This window comes from Rhineura floridana, chromosome 3 (assembly GCF_030035675.1).
Source record: "Rhineura floridana isolate rRhiFlo1 chromosome 3, rRhiFlo1.hap2, whole genome shotgun sequence".
Classification (NCBI taxonomy): domain Eukaryota; kingdom Metazoa; phylum Chordata; class Lepidosauria; order Squamata; family Rhineuridae; genus Rhineura; species Rhineura floridana.
In genome coordinates this window covers 55,849,135-55,871,304 of record NC_084482.1, presented here as the reverse complement: position 1 = coordinate 55,871,304, position 22,170 = coordinate 55,849,135, and the positions used below count along the sequence as shown (strand labels likewise).

The window sequence follows — 22,170 nt, the reverse complement described above, 5'->3', positions numbered from 1 at the left end:
TTCAATTTCTTAATTCCAGAAAATGGGTGTGAATTTCACCATAAGCAACAAAGAGACAGTTAAAAACAGTGACGTCCTGTTTCTCGCAGTGAAACCTCCCATTATTCCATTCATTCTGGATGAGATTGGCTCAGACATAGAGGATCGGCACATTGTGGTCTCCTGTGCTGCTGGGGTCACAATCAGCTCTATTGAGAAGGTGAGAGATTCTCAGCAGTGTTTTTTGACAAGTCTGTTCAGATTAGACTGAATGTCTATAGAGAGCAGCCAGTGGGCTTTTGAGAAGGCCAAACTAAAGACTTCTGGTGAGGATTCTATGACTTCACCTGTCACGTAGAAAGAAGGGTTGAAGGTCTACCTGTGCTGTACATCCCTACAGCACCTCTTCCCAACAATTTTTCTGCTAGTCAGAGTCACTGCTAATAGGGAGCTTAGCTGGGAAGAAAAGTGTTTTTTGAGAGAAGCTGTTGGAAGCTGAACCAGCAGGGAGAATTTTGTGTTCCTCACACATTTCTCTCCCTTGCTATTAAAAGTGGATCCACCCACCCTATGTAATTGCAGCAGTTCTGTGTGTAAATGCAGTGCTGGCCAAAGACATGGCCAGCAAAGCTTTTGTCAAAGTGCCCCATGATATTCTGATTAGCAAGCTAGCTAAATGGGGGCTGGATGGAACAACTATCAGTTCTACAGTTGGCTCCAGAATCGTACTCAAAGAGTGCTTATCAGTGATTCCTTCTCAAACTGGATGGAAGTAACGAGTGGGGTACCATAGGGTTCGGTCCTGGGCCCAGTGTTCTTCAACATTTTTATTAACGACTTGGATTAGCAGGTACAGAGCATGCTTATCAAATTTGCAGATGATACAAAATTGGGGGGCACAGCTAATACCATGGAAGTCAGAAACAAAATTCAAAGGGACCTTGATAGGCTGGAGCATTGGGCTGAAAACAACAGAATGAAATTCAACAGGGATCAATGCAAAGTTCTACACCTAGGAAAAAGAAACCAAATGCACAGTTATAAGATAGGGGATACTTGGCTCAGCAATACGACATGTGAGAAGGATCTTGGAATTGTCGTTGATCACAAGCTGAGTATGAGCCAACAGTGTGATGTGGCTGCAAAAAAGGCAAATGCTATATTAGGCTGCATTAACAGAAGTCTAGTTTCCAAATCACATGAAGTATTAGTTCCCCTCTATTCAGCACTGGTTAGGCCTCATCTTGAGTACTGCATCCAGTTTTGATCTCCGCACTTCAAAGAGGATGCAGACAAACTGGAACAGATTCCGAGGAGGGCAACAAGGATGATCAGGGCACTGGGAACAAAGCCCTATGAGGAGAGACTGAAAGAACTGGGCATGTTTAGTCTGGAGAAGAGAACACTAAGGAGAGATATGATAGCACTCTTCAAGTACGTGAAAGGTTGTCACGCAAAGGAGGGCTGGGATCTCTTCTAGATCATCCCAGAGTGCAGGACACGGAATAATGGGCTCAAGTTGCTGGAAGCCAGATTTCAACTGGACATCAGGAAAAACTTCCTGTTAGAGCCATATGACAATGGAACCAATTACCTAGAGAGGTAGTGGGCTCTCTGACACTGGAGGCATTCAAAAGGCAGCTAGACAGCCATCTGTTGGGTATGGTTTGATTTGGATTCTTGCATTGTGCAGGGGTTGGACTCAATGGCCTTGTAGGCCCCTTCCAACTCTACCATTCTATGCTTCTATGACGTTTTGCTGCCTGAAGTAGAAGGCCTCTTCCTTACTGCACCCCATCCCACCCCTGGGCTACTCTAGCACTTCATAAATTCTTGCTGCACTACTCAGGCATCAATTCCGGGGTAGCCAATGTGGTGCCCTCCAGATGTTGTTAGACTAAAACTCCCATCACTCCTGACCATTACACTGTGCTTGCTGAGGCAGACTGAGAGTTGTAGTCCTGAGAACATTTGGAGGACACCATGTTGGCAACCCCTGATGTACCCCATCATACCACCACCTGGTGCAGGGTCACTTCACCCTGCTGTGGCAGAGCCAGCCCTGTTTAAACACATGGAACTGCCACTTCTTTGTCTACTTTGGACCTTACTTAGAATGAAAAGAATCTGCATTCATTTTCAGGAACCCATTTTAAATCTGTTTGGCCGTTAATAGAAATGTGATGGCAGTATCAGCATGATGATGATCAGACCAGAGTCATAATAAAAAATAATAAAAAAATATTTGATGTGGTGTAACGGTTAAGGTGTTGGACTATGACCTGGGAGACCAGGGTTCAAATCCCCACACAGCCATGAAGCTCCCTGGGTGACCTTGGGCCAGTCACTGCCTCTCAGCCTCGGAGGAAGGCAATGAGAAACCACCTCTGAATACCGCTTACCATGAAAACCCTATTCACAGGGTCGCCATAAGTTGGGAGCGACGTGAAGGCAGTCCATTTCCATTTTCATTAATTTAAAACACCCACAAAATGTAATGGCCCTTCATTAAAAGATTCTCGGGTGGTATACAAAAGTGTGAATAAAACTATTCACGCACCATGAGTGATAGCCAACTAAGGTATGCTCAGAGTAGATACACTGAAACTGGTGGACTTAAGTTCAAAAATCCATAAATTTCAGTGGGTCTATTGTGAGGATGCCTAACACGTAATATCACCCCATAGGAATACAATATTAAAAGCCACCAGTGAACACAAAACAAACTACAAGATAAGACGCAGTCTAAAGCATATCACTAAAGAGCAGTTTCAGCTAAAAGTATACCCTACATGATATTTATATTTGCCATGTGATGGTTTTGAAATATAATGTAATGACTTTGATAACTTGGAATTAGTGGTGTTAGGCCACTGAATTGGAATGTTAAAGAGTTTGTCATAATTCTGACATGCCAGGAATTGTTTCCTGAAAATGAAGTGATAGACGACTCATTCAGCATTGCAAAAGTAATGCAAATGTCTGCCAGCTTTGATCTGGAATCTACCATGTCTGGAAAACTGCATGCAGTGCATGTTAGTGTAAAATAGGGTTCCCTTCTCTGTGGGAACGTTACACATTGCTATCCTGTGCACATTGCTCTTGGCACATCTAGAAGATGTTTACAATTCGAGACTGAAAGCCAAGGGAGCATGTTCCTGGACAACTTGATGCTGACTGGCTTCCCCATACTTCTGAATTAGCCATCACTGCACTCCTCCTATGCTCTGCCTGCTGATTTTCCAAGTAGAAATTGTTGCTTCTCTGCCTTTTGGCTAAGATCAAGTGTGTGAAGTAGAAATTAACGTAACTTAGGCATTGTATTCTCTCTTGAACCTTAGCCAGATACTGTTTGTAGATGTCCGCCTTCATTGCACTATTGGCTGCAGAAGCTTCTTTGCCAGCCAAAGCTGAATTACCAAGCACTGTCACTGCCACCTCACGAATACATCCTTAATCTGTCCCGGGATGATGTTAGCAATGTACAGCCAGTGTTAGTGACTGTAGGCCTTTGTCCTTGTAGTTTCCAGCCCTTCTGTAGGGTTTTTCAGATGATCCATTTGCAGAGAATGAATGTCCATAAGAAGAGGTGGAGTCGCAGTAGCAGGCTCTGCCCAATGACCTACATGCCTTCATTTGAAGATCAAAAGAGAGCTTAGACATGTAGTATGTGTTCTTGCATAGGAACCTCTCTACATGATCAAAAATCCTGAAAAAGCAGGGAAGGGTTTTCTCTGTCCTTACAAGACCACTCATTTTAGATGGAAATTGTCTGTTAAGGATGTCCATTTGTCTTTCCTGTTTCTCATCTCTGCATCTCAAGAAACTTTCTGCCTTCTGCCCCACCCCAAAAGTGATCAGGTGCATGACCAACACCCCGGTGATTGTACGGGAAGGGGCCACTGTCTACGCTACGGGGAGCCATGCTGAAGTGGAGGATGGAAAGCTCTTAGAGCAACTCATGGCTAGTGTGGGCTTCTGCACTGAAGTAGAAGAAGACTTGATAGATGCTGTCACTGGACTCAGTGGCAGTGGACCTGCTTATGTACGTACCGTCTCTTTCCTGTTTGCAGTGAAAGGAACTTATTAGCCAAGGGGGATTTTTAAATGCAGACATGATGCTTGCAGTATCTGTATTTTCACAGGAGGTAGATAAGCCAGCAGTAGTTTTAGATTAGGACTTTATAGTGACTTGTTGAATCTCTGGAACATCATTGACTTTTAGGTTGTTCCGGCGGATTTGGAACAACAACAATCTGTTAACAGCTGGCATTAAGGAATGTCTTGAGTGTCTGGTGGACAAATGTTCATGTAGTGGTCACAGTCATGGATGGGATGGAAACCGTCTCCAAGATAAAGTTGTTTGTCATTGGACTAAGTGGGCATGGTGTACATGCACAGCTAACTCTCGGAAACACAAGGTTTGCTTTCCTTAGGGTGCCAGTCCTGGCTTTTTATGCAGAGGGATAGCACCTAGGAACAAACAGCTCAATCAGGGGTTGACAACCTTTTGGCCCCTGGGGGGTCATACTCTGGTGGTAGGTGGGTGGTCAGGGATTAGATGCCATAGGGTGTAGACAGAGCTGACAGTGAGAATGGAAGTGGCCAAAGCTGGTTATGCCCTCACACACATGCTCATGTGCAGTTTACATGGGGAGGATGGCTTGGGGGACTGTCCCTCTCTGGGCAATTTCCTCATATAAATCGCATTTTGCCCCCAGCCTGCCTAACAGCTGCTGGGGGAGCACAGTTGTGTTGGGGCAGAAACTGCAGCATGAGACATCCCTGCATGCCATTATCCCCAAGCAAATTACAATCCACAGTTAGCAGGGAGGTGGGGGATTTGGCAGAGGAAGGGCAGCTTGGACACCTGTGGCAGGCAGCACTCAATGCCTCTGAGAGTCGCATGCAGGCTGCTGTCATGTAAACTAGGCAGCAGAGCCTCTCTTTTTGCCTCTTCCGTGCATTTCACCTCCTTATTTTCTTTGATAACTTCTGGCCACCTAGGCATTCACAGCCTTGGATGCCCTGGCAGATGGAGGGGTGAAGATGGGCCTTCCTCGCAGGCTCGCCGTCCGTCTGGGAGCCCAAGCTTTGCTGGTCAGTGACTCATCTTGTTTGCTCCTTCTTCACTCTGTATCTGCTCTGCCTTTCAATACTGGGCCGAAAATATTCCCAGCGCATTCATTTGATTGGCTTCAACAATCTGGATACTCCTTAGTTTGCAAATGCACCTGTACCACTTTGCTTTCTTCTCTTCTTGTTGCAATGGCAAGAGGGAATGAAGGCAGTGTGGGAGAGGCCCAGAGGACATCTGTGATGGGGGGCGGGGTTATGCCGACAGGCCTGTGCAGTTGTTTAAAATGTCTCTTGAGTAGCTGGTCATTTTAATTGTTTTGTATTGCTTTTGAAAAAAATTATGTTGATGTACACCACCCTGATGTTTTTCAAGAGGGCAGTATATAAATACTTAAATCAATAAATGACGCAGTCCCATGCAATGCAGATCGGGCTTCTTTCCTGTCTTTCAAGCATCTTTTAGTTAGTATCAATGGCTACTGACCCTGAATGGCTGTGTTCATCCTACACAGTCAGAGGCAGTATGACTCTGAATACCAGTTGCTGGAAACCACAGGAAGAGAGAGAGCCGTTGTGCTCAGATCCTGCTTATGAACTTCCCATAGGCATCTAGTTGGCCACTGTGAGAACAGGATGCTGGATTAGATGGGCCTTTGGCATGAGCCAAAAGGACTCTTCCTATGTTCTTAAGTGTGAACCTGTTTTCAACTATGAAACAATGGAAGTTGTGCATGGCAACTTACATGGTCGGACCCAAGACATGTTGCTGTGAGGCAGAGCAGCACATGGCACTTAACAGCTCTCTCAGTGTGCATAGCACCCAAGGCTGGTAAGGTTATTTTGGCACCTAAAACAGAATATCCCATCTGGTTGGCCACTGTGAGAACAGGATGCTGGACTAGATGGGCCATTGGCCTGATCCAGCAAGGCTCTTCTTAATCTTCTTAGTTTTGGAGAAGTGAGCAGGTGTAGGTGAAAGTTGTTACTGCTGTTTTTAATGCGCTTTTTGAATCCTCTTCCCAATACTGCAGGGAGCTGCCAAGATGCTATTAGAATCTGAGCAGCACCCCGGACAACTGAAAGACAATGTATGCTCACCTGGGGGTGCTACCATCTATGCCCTGCACTTTCTAGAGAGTGGCGGCTTCCGCTCGCTGCTCATCAATGCCGTGGAGGCATCCTGCATCAGGACAAGGTACGTGAAGGCATGGAGTTGAGGAGTTGCGCCTCCCTAGCTCTGCCTCCTGAGTGGCTAACAAACTTTTTTCTCTTCCCCAACAGAGAGCTGCAGTTCTTGGCTGACCAGGAGAAGGTCTCCCCAGCCGCCATTAAGAAGACCTTAATGGATAAAGTGAAACTAGAGTCCTCCTCTGCCAACAAGGTCAGCATGTTCAGCAACAAGAATCCTGGCAGCAAGAAGTACTGAGGAGGCCTGGCTCCTGCCTACCCAATGCTTTTCTTTCTCTTTCAAGGGAATTGGTAGCACAAGCCATTTTTTTGCAGGGTGCCTTGCCTGGTCTCAAGGCTGCAGGAGAACAGGATTTCAGCTTCCAAGTGTGCTTTATTAAAGGTAGTAGGGACCAGTATTTCCGGGGCCTGAGAGGGACTGGATGGGTGACTGTATGTTCTCCTGTGCTTGACAGATTTCTCTCTCGTCGTTGTGATTGCAAGATTTTCTTCTTTACATTTCCCACATGTGCGAGCTCACACACACACACCCTCCAGGGGACTCTTTTCCTATTAATCCTCACAACAGCCTTATGAGGTAGGTTACTCTGAGCGATGATGACTGGACAAAGGCCATGCAGAGTGCTTTGTGGCTAAGGAGGGATTTTAACCCGCTTTCTCCCAATCTGTGTCTGTCTTCTGTGGCTCTGTCAGGCTAGAGAACAGTCACTTCTTCTTTAATAGATCAGGGACTGGAGCTCAGGCAGGGCCTTCAAGTCCTGTTAGTTGTCATGTATGCCATTCCCACTGGCTGCTGTCCAGTCTGGGAGGCATTCTAGACTTTGGGGTATGGCTGCCCTTGTTTTTTTAAATCCTCATTGCAAAAGTGTACCCACTCACTGCTCTCTCTGCTTTGCCTGACCTTACCACTCTCTGCTCAGGACCACAGATTTCTCCAGCTGCTCCAGCTGAACAGCTCCCATCACGCTGCCCACTAATAGTAGGAAAATAAAATGTATCTCTGCTCCTGCCTTCTCCTCCTGCTAGGCTCCCGCATTCATTTCATGTATGCCGTTCTGCTATATTACAAGCCGGAGGGGAGGTCCGTTTAGACGACAAGTTGGTTGTCTGTTGTAGCTCAGCTCTAGTATGAACACAGGAAGCTGCTTGATTCCAGCCAGGCTTCTTGCCCATCTATGCCTGTATTTTCCACTCTGACTGGCAGCAGCTGTTTCACAGGGCTTGCTGCCCGGTCTTTTTTAATTGCACGTGCCAGGGTGTTGATTGCTTACTGTCCCATCTCTGCAGCACAGGCCTCCAGTATGGAGCCCCGCGAGAGGCCTCATACTTGGGGAGCTGACTACTTTTAAAAAATGGTTTGGATGTGAATGCAGCTGAAGTTCCAACTTGGCTCTGTTTTTGGTTCAACAAACGAAGGTTTGATAATGACTTCACCACATGCCTGGAACGTGTTGCGGTGTATGGGGGCGGGGGATAATTCATATTACAGTCCTGACTTGCACAGGGGAGGGGAACAAGCTTCAGCTGTTGAATTTCCCCTTTAGCACAGGGCTAGGGAACCTGTGGCCCTCTAGAGGTTGTTGGACTTTAACTGCCATCAGCCTTGGCCGGCATGGCCAATGGTCAGAGATGATGGGAGGTATTGGATTATGTCCTAGGAGATCAGGGTTCAGTGCCACACTTGACCATGAAGCTCACTGGATGACCTTGGGCCAATCACTTCCTCTCAGCCTAACCTACCTCACAGGGTTGTTGTGAGGATTAAATGAGGAGAGGGAGGAGCTCCGTGGAGGAAAGGCAGGATATAAATGCAATAATAAAATAAAATAGTCTGGCCAGAGGTAGAGCCACAGGTTCCCCGTCTCTGCTCTCATATTCCTATTTTGCAAATGAGGACTCAGACTTCAGGCTGTGAGCCAACTTTGACCAGTGGGTGGGGCCACCTGATGTCATTATCATGTGATGTGGCAACTTCAACAGGACTCACTCTCAGTGCCCATCAGTTGTCCATTTGCAGGCATGATTTAAACCCAAACTGCTTACTGTTAGCCTTCAAAGGATCACCCTTTCAGTGCCCATCAGCTGATTGGTGTTACGTTTAAGCCCTAATGGTTTTACTAGGGAGTTCCTGATGGGAAGCTCCATAGTGTGGCTGATCCCAGCCATACGTCATCAAGTGTGGGGCAGGTGGGCATGGTTTGGGGAAAATGGCCTTGCATACCTAAATTTCTTTGGCCCTTGAAAAAGTCATGTGCCCTGGGCTCCTCTGGCGCTTTGGCATCCATGGTTTGTTGAGGAACCCAATGATTGCTAATGCACTAAATGTGGTTCTGATTCCCTGTGTCAGGGGTCGCCAACCTTTATCGACCAGAGGCCACATTTCAAATTTTGAGGAAATGCTGGGGGCACCAGCCACAAAATAGCTACTGGGGGAGCATGGCATAACACAAAATTAGAGAGTAGTCATGATGAAGCTTTTCCCATAATTATATTTGTATACTAGAAAAGGGTTGACCTGTTGAATTTCTGCCTGCCATACAGCTGCTATAGGCACAAGAACCCTTTCCCCCCCAATGCTAACCCTAAACCAAAGCCTAGGCTCCATCCTATACCCACTTACCCAGAAGTAAGCCCCATTAAACACAGACTTAACTTCTGAGTCGACATGTATACAATTCTGCTGTAAGTTAAGTATACCGTGAATTTTTAATGTGTCCTTGGTCTTTAGTTCCCGCAAAGCAGGGGACATGCCTTAGCCTTTTGTGGTTTTCATATTTGCCTTTTGCGGGGGAGATTATTTTCTTAACATTCACCCACACTTATTGTGTAGTAGTGTTTCCAGGAAATAATTTCTAGGTGCTACCTGATCAGGCAAACCTAGCATAGGAATGATGCATCCTGGTTGCTAGGGACAAAGGAAGGGCAAACTGTGGAGTGGCTAGGGGGGAAAAATAGATGTTGTGATTGGAAAATGAATGTTGGAAGATTCAGGACAGACAAAAGGAAGTACTTCTTTGCTCAGCGCATAGTTAAACTATGGAATTTGCTCCCACCAGATGCAGTAATGGCCACCAGCTTGGATGGCTTTAAAAGAAGATTAGACAAGTTCATGGAGGACAGGGCTATCAATGGCTACTAGCTGTGATGGCTGTGCTCTGCCACCCTAGTCAGAGGCAGCATGCTTCTGAAAACCAGTTGCTGGAAGCCTCAGGAGGGGAGAGTGTTCTTGCACTCGGGTCCTGCTTGCGGGCTTCCCCCAGGCACCTGGTTGGCCACTGTGAGAACAGGATGCTGGACTAGATGGGCCACTGGCCTGATCCAGCAGGCTCTTCTTATGTTCTTATAGATGTAGGAAAAAGTACACTAAAACGGAGGAGAAGCAGCAGCTCTTTAGGACCCCAGGGATTCCTATTGCCTGGTGTCCAAACAACTCACTTATAGCTTTGACTTCATTTATTGGCTAATCACACTAATGGGCAGGAGCGCCCAGGCTGGCTCTTTTCACATAAATTGTTTAGAAGGGTACTTGCATATTTTGCTCCATAACTTACTTTTTAGAAGTACTACAGATTGTCTTGTTTTTTAAATGAAAGCTCAGGTGCTGAGCTACCTGCTGGAGGCACCACTGAAGGCCTTTGCGGATATCATGGCACCTGCCAATGATGTGTTGGTGACACCTGCCCCACCTGAAGGGCTCAGCGGTGGGGCAACTCCACCCCACACTGATAGCCCAGTCAAGAAAGGGGCAACTATCTGCCTTCCCTTTTCCTTGTATAATGGGTCACTATTCTATTTACTGACTCAAATGTGACATGAAAGTGTGGTTTTCCGCTATGTGAATGAGGCTTGGGCTTGCATGCCCCCCACCAACACCTCACTTCACATGAGATCGGAAGGATCTACTTCTGTTTTTGAACAAACCAAAGTTCCTCATTACATCCAAATTCAAAACCGGGGATGTGGAATCTGTGGCCCTCCAGATATTGTTGGACTACATTTCCCATCATCCTTGACAATTGACCATGCTTGCTGGAGCTGATGGGAATTTCAGTCCAGCAACTGCCTGGAGAACCACAAATTCCCCATTCCTGTTCTAGCTCTATGACTTTGGCATAGCGAGGACAAGGTAGGATCAAACTCTGGTGTCCAGTTATTTCAGAACCGGCCTGCTGTTTCAATTGGATTTGCCTGCATTTTATCACTGAGCATATCTTCTTCAAAGGTGCTGTTTCTGTACATAGAGCAGAGAGAAAAATTGTGGGGGGGTGTGTTTGTTTGATATTGACACTTGCTCTGCTTAACAGTACTTTACCTCTGGAAGATTGACGTAGAATACCTCATCATTCTTTTCAAACTATGTTTGTTGCTATCTGTAACTATATACTTCAAGATATTCTGCAACAGAGTCCTCAAACACTTTCTTTCTCTCCTACCCCCTACCCCCACCACAGAAAGAAACCCTGCACCATTCATCCAAACCTTTGTCCCTCCAACCTCCCCATATGGTAATGATTGGAACAAGGAATCAGACTGACTGGGGGTGGGTGGAAGAAATACTGTGGACCAGTGTCACACTTACTATTCATATGTTTAATAAGTGGAGGAAGATTTGTTTTTATTGGCAAGAGTGGTTTTGAATTTGGATCATTGCTGACACCTGATGTGTAAGATAACCTTAGATGTATGCTGGTTATCTCAAGCCTATGGGGTTTGAAGCTTAGCGCATGTTCATCTTTCGACACCTAAGGACACAGTATTATTTCCCAGACACCTGTTGGGTTTCCTAGTTCCTGCTTTTTGGGAGATGTGGAGATGGGGACCATATGTTCAGTCTCTCTAGGACATATTTCCCATTCTCTGGAGAATAAATTTTGTGCTTCTCGGCCTGAGATTTGAGATTGTGTGTTTATTGCTTGTGTTCCTTCCTCAGAGAGGCTAGCACATGGCAACATCGAAGACAGTGGGGTCGCTGTTAGTTTTCTTTCAGGAAATGGGAGACCTGGGTGCTCTATTTAAAAGAAAAAATGGGCAGCCTGTGGAGACCACACGTATGCAGAGCAATATCTAAGGTTGCCAGGCTCAGGGCCTGAGAATGATTCTGTATCTTTAAGAAAAGAGAAAATTCGGCCAAGTGCAGGTTTTCTTGCAACAGTGTAATGCAAAAAACCACAAGGTGAAATTCTCCCTTCCCCCTGCACATCTTTTAAAGATACAGGAGACCTCTTGGAGGCTGGGCCTAGCAAGGATCATTCTCAGGCCGAGCCTGGCAACCCTACTTCTATCAGGCTTATCAACCAATGGCAGTTCTAAACACAGTGATTTGTATGGGCAATGGATCCATTAAGGTGAATATGCTTAATTGTTATATTTTTATTTATATATAAATATCCATATTTTTCAGTTCTGTTTGATTAAGACCTCTTTTGTAACTGGTAACTTTTTTATAGAAGCTGCCTCCTCACTTACTGTATACTTTTAAAACAAGTCTTTGCTGAAGTCTGAAGGCCTGAGAAGATGTAACAGCACTAATACTTCTGAATACAGTAAATCCATTCAAGGAATGGACTGAAGTTACTTAAGTCCATTGATTAGCCTGCAACCTCTTTCTGATAATGGGGAGTTGATTTTGTGTTCTTTCTAAATGTAGATTATATTCCCTCTACTTGGCTTTTTTGTAGAACTTCTTGAAAAACGTTGATTCCTAAACAACTCTTTCCATTTATTACTGCTCTTTCATGTAGAGCTGCCTCAAGGTTCCATGACTACACCAATACAAGCCTTGATCATTCATAACTGTTGCAACCATACAGGGGAAAAACATAAAGAGATACATTTTTGTGTGCATAATTACCAATTGTTCACACAATTATTCGTGATTAATTCCCAATAATTGCTCACCCTGAAATGACCCTGTATCTTAAGCAGGAAATGCTGAACTTTTTCCCATCTGGGTTTAAACATGCTACAAGATGTTCCACCAGAGGGAGGGCTTACAAAATTTTAAAGATCCAGTATCTTGCTGATATATTGCTATAAGACTGCAGTTCTAAATTTATTTATTTAATTTATTATTGCATTTATATAACACCTCATAGCTGAAGCTCTCTGGGCGGTTTACAACAATTAAGAACATTAAAAACAAGTATACAAATTTAAACCATAGCAAATTAAAACCCATAAAAAACTGATATGCTATTCAAATGTTGTTAAAAATGCCTGGGAGAAGAGGAAAATCTTGAGCTTGTGCCGAAAAGATAACAGTGTTGGTGCCAGGCACACCTTGTCAGAGAGTTTCCCTCTGAGCTTCCCTCGGAGTAGGCATCCAGAGGAGGACCTTTGATGCTGAGCATAGTGTATGGGTGGGTTCATGTCAGGTGAGGCATTCCATCAAGTATTGTGGTCCCAAGCTGTGTAAGGCTTTATAGGTTAAAACCAGCACCTTGAATTGGGCTCGGAAATATACAGGCAGCCAATGCAAGTGGGCCAGAATCGGTTTTACATGTTCAAACCATCTGGTTCCTGTTACCAATCTGGCCGCTGCATTTTTCACAAGCTGCAGTTTCTGAACCGTCCTCAAAGGCAGCCCCATGTAGAGCACATTGCAGTAATCTAACTTGGAGGTTACCAGAGCATGGACAACTGAAGCCAGTTTATCCTTGTCCAGATAGGTGCATAGCTGGGCCACCAACCGGAGTTGGTAGAAGGCAACTGAGGCTACCTGAGCCTGAAGTGACAGAGATGGTTCTAGGAGAACCCCCAAGCTACGAACCTTCTCCTTCAGGGGGAGTGTGACCCCATACAGGACAGGTTGAACATCCACCATCCAGTCAGAAGAACCACCCACTAACAGCATCTCAGTCTTGTCTGGATTGAGCCTCAGTTTATTAGTCCTCATCCAGTCCATTGTTGCAGCCAGGCACCGGTTCAGCACATTGACACCCTCACCTGAAGAGGAAAAGAAGGAGAAATAGAGCTGTGTGTCATCAGCATACTGATGGCAACGCACTCCAAAACTCTGGATGACCGCACCCAGCGGTTTCATGTAGATGTTGAACAGCACGGGGGACAGAACTGACCCCTGTGGAACCCCATACTGGAGAATCCACGGGGCCGAGCAATGTTCCTGAAGTACCACCTTCTGGAGCTGACCTGCCAAATAGGAGCAGAACCACCGCCATGCAGTCCCTCCCACTCCCAACTCAGCCATTCTTCCCAGAAGGATACCATGGTTGATGGTATCGAAAGCCGTTGAGAGATCAAGGAGAATCAACACAGTCACACTCCCCCTGTCTCTCTCCCTACAGAGGTCATCATACAGGGCTGTTTCCGTGCGAAAACCAGGCCTGAAACCTGACTGAAATGGATCCAGATAATCGGTCTCTCCAAGAGTGTCTGGAGCTGGCCTGCCACCACTCGTTCAAGGACCTTGCCCAGGAATGGCCATGGTAAACACACCTACCATGTCCCACTTCTGAGTAAATGTACTTAAGATTGTGCTGCATAAGCCTCAGCCAGCCCCTAGTGACATGGCAGGTGCTTTGGGGGCTTGTCGGGTCTCTTTGCCAGGGTTGGAGTGGGGGAATAATTGTGTGCTCTTGCAAAAAGCTTCATCTCCTAAACTTGTCATTTTCTAAATAACTGCAGGGAATCTTTTTACATCACTTCTGCCACGGATCCTGTTGTGCTGTAGTCAGTTTATTAACGTTCTGTTTGTTTGCTTTCTTTGAACAAACAATACTGATAATGAAAAGAGGGATATGGTTGCTTAGGGCTTGAACACGCTGTGCATCGGGTTTGTTACTTTTTCTGGTCCACCTGAAGCCATAACTAATACAGTTTTAATCCGACTGGTGATGACTGCATTTGAAACTTACTTTACTTTTATGTTCACATTTTGAAGTCTGCACCACAAGTGGCAGAGGTTTTCTTTGAAATATGGCCTGGATCCAGTCACATTTTGATGTCAGCAAAGTGAACCTAGAAGCTCGCAAAGAAGCTTCTTGTATAAAACTTTGAAAAATAGCAAAATCACAGAATTAGTTCTCTTCAACATTGCAGTTGGAGTAGCAATCGAGTGAGTGAGTGAGTGGTATGCGAGAATAAAAAATAGGGTGTGGTTTAGGGCAGCTGTTGCATACATGGTGTACAAAGGAATCGATGGTGTGTGTATATATACAGAGTAGAGTGTATTCTAAAGATATGAAAGTAATTTATATGAAAAATATACAAATTGAGTAAGGTGAATATATGTGAAAAAATATTGTATGTAAGAAGGGGGAGAATACTGATGCAGAGAGGTGTGTATGTAAAGAGCCTATGGCAGGGATGCAGACCTATGGCCCTCCATCTGGTGTTGGTCTACATCTCCCATCATTTCTGTCCATTGGCCATGCTCGCTGGGGATGATGGAAGCTGGATTCCAACAACATCCGGATGGTCACAGCTTTCCTATCCCTGACCCAGAGCTTGGAAAAGTTACTTTTTTGAACTACAACTCCCATCGGCCCCAGCCAGCATGTGCTGGCTAGGGCTGATGGGAGTTGTAGTTCAAAAAAAGTAACTTTTCCAAGCTCTGCCCTGACCTATGGGCTGGGTTGGTGTCTAACAAGAGAAGATGCTATCTCTGACATCCTTGTCCCTTGCTCAGCCCTTTTCTTCATGGTAATAATGGTATTGATAGTGAGTCCCATTAGAACTCCAGGGTTCTACCTAATGCAGTTTTTTAAAAAAGCCACAAACCGTTCAGTGAAGGCACTTGATAAAGTCTGTCTTGTACATTGTGAAGGACTGTCAGGGACCGCCACACTGATCCCAGTCAACAAAAGTTGTTGAGGAAGAAAGGCTGGGAGACAATAAGGAACAGCTGTGGAGAGACCCAGCTGTTGACAGCAAGCCTTTAGAGGTCCATATAACAGAGGGCCTGACTAGAGCTCGTGTGTGCGTGTGTGTGCGTGCGTGCGTGTGCGTGCGTGCGTGCCCAAAATGGAAAAGGGATTGGCAGGGAACTTGAGGGGTTGGAGGGCTATAAGATGGGTAGGTGACAGTGATGGCCTGGCCTGGCCCGGCCTGCAAACTGTGAAAGGGTATTCACTGGGGAAAGTGTGGGAGTGCTATAACTCCCTGTCCTAATGAAGAAGCAAGACAGTCCTTTTATTTGTGGCTTTTTCTATGTGCTGAAAGAGGAGGACCAGGGCCATGGATACTGGGCCTTTGGATGTTCCCCTGCCGATGAAAGCCCAACATACATGAAATATGTTACACTTTTAAAGGCCTTCTAAATGCGTGTTGCATTTTCCCACCCCCTATCCCTGCATTTTAATGATGTCAAACTTCTCTTTGTTGCAATTTTGCTACACCTTCTCAGACTTAACTGTGTGATACACTTTATGGATGATCCTTGGATTATCTGTCTAGAGAATGGGTGCTCAGCAGTAGTCAAACAACATATAAAACAGTTGTCCAATTAGGTGAATAAGAGGTAAAAGTTATAGAAAATAATAAAGTGTTCTACAGATGTCTGCACAGAATTACGCTGTTGGTAGACAACATGACATCAAAATAGAAGCAGAATCTTACAGAAATTAGTAACTACAGGCTAGAAGCTGGCATAGGCAGACACAATGTTCACTTCTAATTTAAGGAGGATGTGTTTGCCACTGTGACTGGGAAAGGTTAAAATTTGAAACTAAGGCTTTCTGCTCTACATCCCCAATAAGGGAAAGGGGAAATATTATTTTATTTGAGTTTTGTTCCAAAATTTCCCATCAAAAACAATTTATTCCTGATCTTGAGGGAACAAAATTGTGAGTGGTAGTTAGGTACCCTGACACCAGATCAGTAAAGGGGAGCAATAAATGTGGATAGGAGAGTGGCCTGTCCTCTCTGGAAAAATCTTCAGAGAGCCATAGTTCTTAATCTCCTTAAGATGTGTTGTGTTACTAAAGTTTATATATATAAGACGATGCAAACCTTGACAGGAAAGGAGAGAAAATTGGCATTGTAGTTTTTGCTCATTGCTCCCACTAGGCACTGAACTACATATAGTGGTTAGTACAGCCACCATTTCTATGCTACAAGATCTGGAGTAAGGAGCATTTACACTAGGCCCACTGTGTGTGATCACAGACTGAAACTAGCCTTGCAAGTGAATGGCCCATCTAGAATAACTAAAGCACCTACCTTTGTGATCTGGGAAGCCAATGTCTGCTGTCGGACAAATACCATGTTCATGTACATTTAGCCACAACATGCCTTTTCCATTATGCTCCTGGGCAAAGGGCAGTGGCTCTTTTCTAATACAAGGGCAAAGTACTCTTTACCTGAGTATGGCCAACAAGAGGAGGAGCTATCCTGCAAGGAAAGCTGGTTTATACACTTTACCTGGAGGAGCAGGTTTTGCCAGGAGGCTGTAGATTTGCTGAGCTGCTATTTTCCCTGAAGGCTAGTGATTGCAATTAGTAGTGAGCGCAAAAGGCTGAATACAGTTGGTCTCTCCATTTCACAAAACATTACCGTTCTGAAAGCTTCCCACTAGGAAGGGGAACACTTTGAGCCATGGTTCTCCCAGTTCCTTTCTTGTTCTGCATGAATGCAGCTATATTCCTACCCCACCCTTTTCTTCCAGTCCTAGTGTATATACAGTATAGTAAGCTTTCTGTGGGGTAGAAACGTTGTCTAATTGGAACTGAAAGAAGACTAAAATGGAAATGGATCAGTCTATAACTGTTGTGAGTACTTTTCCACTTTGGTGTTAGCTTTCATGTTTCCCTGCTGCAATGAAATAATTTATGTGTGGTTTCCCAGTTATTCCACTAACTTTTAAGAACACACATACACATAGGTCAATGAGACATGGCATGACACCCTTTTCCATGTTTTCCTCTAAATGAGTGCAAGTGGAATAGTGATGTGTCACTCGCACATATACCTGTCTGAATGGGGGCTACTGATTTGAATTATTGGCCTGTTTGTATACATTGCTGCTGCTACTGCTGCTACTTCTTTCAATGGTCCATTGCTGAAACAACTAATGAATACCTGACTGCATAAGCACTAGAGTTGCCTAAGAATGTTTAATGGATTAATAATCTGTGTTTTATCAATTAATTGATTACACTGCATTTTTTTGCCTACTAACCAATCTCAGTGTAGGCGTTTCTTTTGAGATACTGTAGGAATCGTAACATAACTTACAGTCTGGTAAACAAATTGGGAGGAAAAGCCTTTTTTAGTATTTCCTCTCTCATTCCCTATTGTAAAAGATAGCAGAATCGACACAGGCTAAAAATAAAATTAGTGAGTGAGTGAGCCCTTAATTCTTTGCTCAGTGGATTAAGCAGCTATGGCTGCAATCCTATGCACATTTTTACAGTTAGACTAAATGGGATGAGCAATTCAGTGATTCTTCCTGCCCTTTTTTAATAACAAAAAGCAGCTATGGAAGGCCAAAATGATGGAGGCAAGTTCCCATGTGCTAGCCTTTCTGAACAAGGAACACAAAAACAGTCTCAAGTTTCCAGCTGAGAAGCAGAGAATTTATTCTCCAGAAAAGAATGGGAAGAAAATATGTCCTAGAAAGACTGAACATATGCTCCCCATCTCCACCCCTCCCAACAAGCAGGAACTAGGAAGCCCAGCAAATGTCTAGGAAAGAATACTGTGTCCTTAGGTGTCTTGTCACAGCTCAAGAAAGATGAACATGTGATAAGCTTTTCCCATCCAGCTCTTTAGGGATGATCCTGATTCTTCTGCCTAGAAAGAGGGAAAAGATGAGAGGTGAAAGGAACGAGATAGGAATGGAGAAAGACCTAGCTAGCATGGTGGATCATATACACAGAACTATTAGTAGGTAGCAGCAGCAGTGAAGACTGGTACATACTTTCAAAGACATTATATTAACCATTACGAGATTACATTTCAAAGAGTTCCAGAAAAGCAGACAACCCAGACTGAAATTTCCTGGATGCTTCATTCCTCATAAAAGCAATTGTAAGATGCAAATAAGGCCTCAGATTCTGAAGTGACAATTCAGAGACTCTTCATACAAACAGCATTCCTGTGTTAGTGCTAGCTGCTAGAATAATGCCTGATGTGGGTCAGAGATTTTCTTGCTTCATCTACCCTTCACATTCTCCCTCTACTCCTTTAATCCAACCATCAGATCTATTCAGGCTTTCATTATCCACCATCACTTAACACCTCTTCTGCTCCTCACAGGATTACAGACTCAGCACATTTATGCAGAGAACTTTATTGCTAAAACCCTGTGGGTGGGAAGGGGGAATAGTCAGCAAGTTGTGGTATTGTGTCATGCATTGTATTTGGTTGTCTTTCTTCCAGAGTCAGTCAACTTCCTTTCACTTTTGTATGGGATTATGTGTTAATACAGTGTGTGAAATGAAAAGGAGGAAGCACTGTCTCTTGTTGGAACTTTGGAGGGGGAGATGGATCTGGTTTGGTCTCTCCTAATCCTTTGTTACTATAGTTTATGCAGTGCCTCTTCTCTGAGCTTGGAGCATGCCGCAGCATTCCTGTCCCAGGCACCTAAGCAAGGAACAGCTGTGAGCACTGCTTTCCTGCATCAGCACTTTCAGTCAAGACCTCACTGCTCCCTGCAATTTCCGCAGTTTTGAGAAAGTGTAGACACAGCAAAGACTGAGCAGAAGTGTGGGGAGGGGGAGCATTCCTAAGGGAGGAGGAGGACAGCACTGCAGAATGTGCATTAGAAACATGTATTGAGGTTTGGGTCTGGCTACTTGGGAAGGTGAAAGAGAAAAGGAAGAAATGTGTTCAGCGTTCCTGTTCCCCGCCCCCTACATCTCTCATGTGTAGTATGTAAAATGGTGCAATTAAAGAGCAGTTACAGTCCATTTCCTAAAGCAGGTAGCATGTGCCAATTGACACCTGCACCAAACAATGAGTTTCTAGTTTTACCAAAGAGAAGCCAAAAGCCATTGAAGTTTTTTTTCCCTGAGCACACGTGCCCTGCCACTTTTGGCATCAGATAAATGGCACATGCTGTTCTATGAGAACACTGGTCCTCATCCAGTCCAGCCAATTCTGGGGAAATGGTGTTCTTGCAAATGGTGCTCCTGCAAAGGTAAGTCCTGTCTCAGTCCTGCCATGGCTGAGCATGTGTCACTGAGTCTGCGTGTATTGTGGGAAATGGAAATTTTGTCTCTTAATCACCAAGGATCTGGTCTAGCAAGCCAAAATTATTTTTGACAGCCCAAGCAAGCACCTGCGGGCTGAAAGGCCTCTACTGTACAATCATCTTCCGACTCTGGAAAAACTTTATTTATTTAGCAGTAGTAAGTCTAGAGCTGGAGGGCTCTGCTAATGGGGGTTAGTTGCAGGGCAACTGGGTGGATGATCTCTCAGCCCATGAGACAAGCACTGCTGGGCAAAATACAACAATGGGCAGAATTGGTTTGGAAAACTTTCCAGCAAACAAGTCTCCCTGGCTCTAGAAAATCAATTGCAAAAGTGCTGGCTCAGGCATGCTCCTTGTGGTGGAGTTGTAGAACAGGTATCAAACTGTACCAACTACTAGGGAGAGAATAAGAAATGCCAGTCATTCTACAAAGTATCTGGAAGGGCATTTTAAGCATTGTGGATCTGAACGGATCAGCCATGGACCTGCTGTTTTTGAACCTTAAATACTAAAAATCCCTTTGACAGAAAGAACCCCCTACTGGACAGCTCTTTGAAATGACTTTTCAAAGAGCAATCCTCCCTCCCTCCCTCCCTCCCTCTCACACACACACACACACACTTTAAAAAATGAAGCAGTGACCAGTTTAAATTTTCCAGAAGCAGGGTTTAATTAATTTGAACTAAGACTTGAGACCTGCAGCTTGTCAGGCTTTGTCTTGGAACATTAAGAATAATATTGGGAAAAAGTGCTTCCACTCATTGCTGAATAATCACAGCTTATACATATTAAAGGTAGGAAGGAACACTTTCATATACCTTTTTCAAAAGAAATTAACGAGTTCAGCAGGATGGTTATACCAAATCACTTTCTTTCAGCTGGTTTGTTTTCCTTTAAAAGTATGCTTGTGTTTTGAAAGTGCGTCTTTTAAAAACACTTCTTCCAATGTCCTCCCCTGATGTAGCCTTCCCTCAGAATCTAACATTTCGATTCTACTCAGGGAAATGGAAGATGCAATTGTGAAATTGCTGATGTAACAAAAATATGTAACTTGTCTTAAGAGCAGCCTGAGGACTTGAAAGTGGCGAATATAACTCCATTTTTTTAAAAAAAGGATCCAGACAGGATCTAAGAAAGGTTGGTTAATTTAACATCTGTCCTAGGAAAACTGGTGGGAAGCACTTTTAAAGATAGAATTACCAAGCATATAGAAGAACAAGTCTTGCTGAAACAGAACCAGCATGGCTTCTGCAAAGGTAAGTCCTGTCTCAGTAAACTTTTAGAGTTCTTTGAGAGTGTCAGCAAGCATGTAGATAAGGGTGATCCAGTGGACATTGTGTACTGACTTTCAAAAGGTTTTCAATAAAGTTCCTCACTGAAGACTCCTGAGTAAGCTTAGCAATTGTGAGATAATAGGACAGAGCCTCCTATGGATCAGTAACTAGTTAAAAACAGGTACCAGTGAGCAGGAATAAATGGACAGTTCTCCCAATCTGCGGGATGGGGAAATATAGGAAATGAAGTCTCCCTAAGGACTGGTACCGGGATATGTGCCATTTAATTTGTACATAGATGACCCGGAGTTAGGGGTGAGCAGTGAGGTTGCCAAGTTTGTTGATTATACCAAATTGTTCAGAGTGATTAAAAAAAGGAATTATGAGGAGGTCCAAAAGGATCTCTCCAAAGAGAACTGGGTATTAAAATGGCAAACGATATTAAATGTAACAAGTATAAAGCGATGCACAATGAAGTAAAAAAATCCTGGCTACATAAATGTTACTGGGGTCTAAACTAGTGGTGACTAGAGATATGAAGGCCTAAGGAAAAAAATAGAAAAACAAATTTTTCTGATTTTTTCCTCCCCCCCTAAAATAGGGGGGAGAATCCCATAATTGTTCCCCTCCCCAATTTTTCCATTTTTTCCCCCAGGCCTTCACACTTGTAGTGATAACTGATCAAGAACTAGACCTTGGGGTTGTAGCAGATACCTCAATAAGTATGTTAATCCAGTGTGCAGCAGCTGTGAAAAAAGCAAATTCCATGTTGAGATGGACAATATCATCATTATACAAATTATGGTGTGAGTGTACTTTAAATACTGAGTATAGTTTCAGTTCACTCATCTCAGAAAGGATATTGTAAAACTGGAAAATATTCAGAAAACTGCAACCAAAATGATGAAGGGCCTGCAACAACTCTCCTACGAGGAAAAGTTACAATATTGGGGGGTTTTTAGTTTAGAAAAAAGGCAAGTAAGGGGGGAACATGATATAGGTGTACAAGATTATGGATGTTGTGGAGAAAGTGGATAGACTTTTTCTCCCTCTCTCATAATGCTTGAACTTGTGACCATCCAATGAAACTGAATGCTACAAGATTCAGGACAACAAAAGAAAGTACTTCACACAGTGCACAAGATCATTGCTCCCACAAGATCTAATGATGGCCACCAATGTGGATGGCTTTAAAAGGCAATTAGACAAATTCATGGAAGATAAGACTGTCAATGGCCACTAGCCATGATGGCTACATTCTATCTACCACCACAGAATACTTGTTGCTGGGAGATATAAGTGGGGTGCACCCAGGTTCTGCTTGCAGGCTTCCCTTGGGCATCTGGTTGTTCTCTGTGATAACAGGATGCTGTACTAGATGGGCCTCTGGTCTGATCCAGTAAGGCTCTTCTTATCTATGGATCTTTCATCTGTGGAGCAAGATCTGTGGTGTGGGGCTAGTATGTGCTGTCTTGCATGACAAACACATGGCACATT

General features: G+C 44.2%; 2 protein-coding genes across 5 annotated transcripts in view; one reads left to right on the top strand and one right to left on the bottom strand.

Moving 5' to 3' along the window:
* PYCR1 (pyrroline-5-carboxylate reductase 1) overlaps positions 1 to 11,130 on the top strand; it is a 43,108-nt gene extending 31,978 nt beyond the window's left edge. For all 4 annotated transcript variants that reach the window (XM_061615938.1, XM_061615936.1, XM_061615937.1 and 1 more), the window contains 5 exons: positions 20 to 199; positions 3,803 to 4,024; positions 4,987 to 5,079; positions 6,090 to 6,253; positions 6,340 to 11,130. In XM_061615938.1, the coding sequence (XP_061471922.1) occupies positions 20 to 199; positions 3,803 to 4,024; positions 4,987 to 5,079; positions 6,090 to 6,253; positions 6,340 to 6,484 (804 nt within the window). In that variant the 3' untranslated portion in view covers positions 6,485 to 11,130. The remainder of the gene's footprint in view (positions 1 to 19; positions 200 to 3,802; positions 4,025 to 4,986; positions 5,080 to 6,089; positions 6,254 to 6,339) is intronic.
* Positions 11,131 to 11,669: 539 nt separating this feature from the next.
* Positions 11,670 to 16,554, bottom strand: LOC133379865 (uncharacterized). The gene is made up of 2 exons (XM_061615939.1): positions 16,426 to 16,554; positions 11,670 to 13,191 (listed from the first exon to the last, which is right to left on the bottom strand). The coding sequence occupies exons 1-2, from the start codon at positions 16,493 to 16,495 to the stop codon at positions 12,617 to 12,619; spliced, it is 645 nt and encodes a 214-aa protein (XP_061471923.1). The 5' UTR covers positions 16,496 to 16,554; the 3' UTR covers positions 11,670 to 12,616.
* Positions 16,555 to 22,170: the final 5,616 nt, after the last annotated feature.

Excerpts from the sequence above, each read along its gene's own strand:
- LOC133379865 (XM_061615939.1), bottom strand. The coding sequence starts at position 16,495 with ATGTTGTGGCTAAATGTACATGAACATGGTATTTGTCCGACAGCAGAC. Across the intron at positions 13,192-16,425 it reads TGGCTTCCCAGATCACAAAG|GTGAGGGTGTCAATGTGCTG; the intron begins GTAGGTGCTTTA and ends TTTCCTCTTCAG.